Raw genomic sequence first — 2,498 nt, forward strand, 5'->3', positions numbered from 1 at the left:
ACACTTTAAAATTGAACTACATCACATAAAACCAATATTTCTAGCTACTTTTGGTAAATTCAAAGAGTGGGCGTCACCGGGTCCACACCGGCTGGAGCTGAGTGGCCGTTGCTCCCAGGGAACCGATTTGCGACGGTCTCCACCATTCCCTATTGTTTCTCCAACGATGAGGCTTGGTGCTGATTACCTCTTTTATCACCATAGTTGTGCTATTATTTTTCTCATCATGGGGAAATATTTCTCCAGACTCATGTTTTATTCAATGGTGGTAAAATGAAAGAGAAGTCGATAGGACTTGGTATTTTTCAGCCTGGCCCGTTTTGCATGTTTGTATCACCGGCCCGGCTCCCGTGAGCATCTGAGTATGTGAGATCTTTACGAGAGGACTGGAAAGCACATGGCACAATACGCACGCTGCAGCACCCAGGTCACACTCCAGAGCTGGGTCATGCCCGGCGTTCTTCTCAACACAACGCTCCTGACAGCCATTCCTAAGCAGTCACTACGGACAAGACGAAATGATGTCCCTCACCATCCTTCCTGTGATCCAACCCTCTCATTTTACTGAGCTCAAAACCAAAGTCCAGAAAACTTAAGCAATCCCTGAATCGATGACGCCATTATGAAACTTAGGGTCTCTTGACTCTGGTGCTATTTTTACAGGCCCACATTACCCAGCTGGGGAGAGAGGAAATGGAATCAGGCTTGTCTTTGGCAAGAGCAGCCAACATGCCAGCTGGGCTGGATCTGTCACTTTCTTTTCCCAATGCATCATGCAAAATTCTCTTCCCCATACCAGGCTCTTGCTTTTAGCCTTCCTGCTTGCTTTCCTGTTTCAAACCAACAGTGATAGATAGCTGACTCAGCTTCCCCTGCACAGCTCCCCACGCTAGCCTCTGTTCCTCAAACCACCCAAGGAATCAGGGGGCGTACTTACGGCACCCGGAGCTTAGGGAACTTCTGGATGTCATTTTCTGTCAGGTTCTGAAATGAAAACACCAGCAGGTTACAATCCATAGCAAGGGCTCGGGGCCAGGTGAGTTGAGTAAGGTGTGGGATGATAGGGAGTGGTGGGGCCTGCGGCTTACGGAAGGGGACGCCCCTCGCACCCACTCGAAGTGTGAAGCTTCTAGATGTTGCATAAAAGCCTGTGTGCCTGGTGTTGGTGGATCTGCTTTTTCAAAGGGAATTCTAGAATCTGGATTTTATGTGAAATTTGTTGATTTCTATATATTGACAAATAATTTTAACTTAAATGCTACAAGAGCTAAATTGTGGGACCAAACAACATTTGTTTTGGGGACTAAAGCTGACGTGTCGAGACCCCTTCGCTGGACTTCAGGGCCCCTCTCAATCTCCATATGAGCTTAGTGGCTGGGAGACGCCAGTCTGGAGAAGGAATCTGCCTTTATACTACCACCACGCCCCAAAAGCCTCTTCCACCAGGCTGATTGGTAGAATTCTCTAGATTTGAGGATGCAATAGAGAGGCTTTCCTGAGGGAACCGAGGAGGGAAAGAAAAAAGAAACCATATTTGTGAAGAAATGACTTAGGGCCTTTGCCTAATTGCACCCTGATTAAACCTCACGTCAACCCTGTGATGTAGGAACTATCAACATCCCCTTTTCGTAGATGAGGAAGCTGAGGCTTGGCTCGTTCAGGGAATTTCAGCTTATAGGTGATGGAGCTGGGTCTGGAACCTGCTCTGCACATATAGGGTCAATTTTTTTCCTGCAAGATCCCTTCTCCTGCCCTTTGAGGGTCCTAGTGGCCTATGTTGGAGGGGAAGAGGATGGAAAGGGTAGAGAAGGTGGCTTGAAGAGAGGAGGAAAGACAGGGATGTCATTATTGAGGACAGAAAAGACGGTGGACACACTTTCTATAGAATCAATGCTGAGACGAGAAAGGGCTCCGTCGACGTTCTAAGTCCAGAGTCAGGCTGGTTAGGGCGAGAGCTCTGGAGTCAGACAGGCTGAGTTCGAATCTTAGTCCATCCTCTTAGCAGGTGTCTGATTTAGGACATAAACTTAGTCTCTCTGAGCCTCAGTTTCCTTATCTGTAAAATGGGAATCGTTTTCATAATAATGGCCAGCTTTCAGGGCTCTTGAGGATTGAATGAGATGTTGTATATCATATGCTTGACACATGTTATATGAGTGAGAAATGGTGAGTTAGATGAGTAATTCTACCCCCTGGGGAGGGAGCAGTTGGGGTCTCATTGGCTCTCAGAGGTTAGTGTCTTTGCTTCTTCTCCCCTCTGGACTGGGAGCTGCTTGGTGGGTTGTTTGCTGCCCACTAGGAAGAGCTGGGCACATTTCTGTTTGAGCCCAGCTGGCCCAGGGGCTGGGCCACCTCAGCAATGTGCTAGGTAGACTCATGTGCTCCAGCTCTTAGGGGCAGTGACCGACCCAGCCCCATTATCAGACCCTGGGGCAGGGTTGAGACAGGAGTCTTCCAAGAGTCATGAGAAAATCAGCTTTTGTTCAAGCTTTTCCTCT

The 2,498-nt window shown here is 48.1% G+C and overlaps 1 protein-coding gene across 1 annotated transcript in view; it reads right to left on the reverse strand.

The window, feature by feature from the left end:
- Window positions 1–2,498, reverse strand: part of LCP2 (lymphocyte cytosolic protein 2) — a 42,392-nt gene that overhangs the window by 32,547 nt on the left and 7,347 nt on the right. Inside the window, exon 3 of the mRNA XM_011370988.2 lies at window positions 938–984. Within this exon, the coding sequence (XP_011369290.1) occupies window positions 938–984 (47 nt within the window). The remainder of the gene's footprint in view (window positions 1–937; window positions 985–2,498) is intronic.

The sequence above is a fragment of the Pteropus vampyrus genome, unplaced genomic scaffold (genome assembly GCF_000151845.1).
Source record: "Pteropus vampyrus isolate Shadow unplaced genomic scaffold, Pvam_2.0 Scaffold179, whole genome shotgun sequence".
NCBI lineage: Eukaryota > Metazoa > Chordata > Mammalia > Chiroptera > Pteropodidae > Pteropus > Pteropus vampyrus.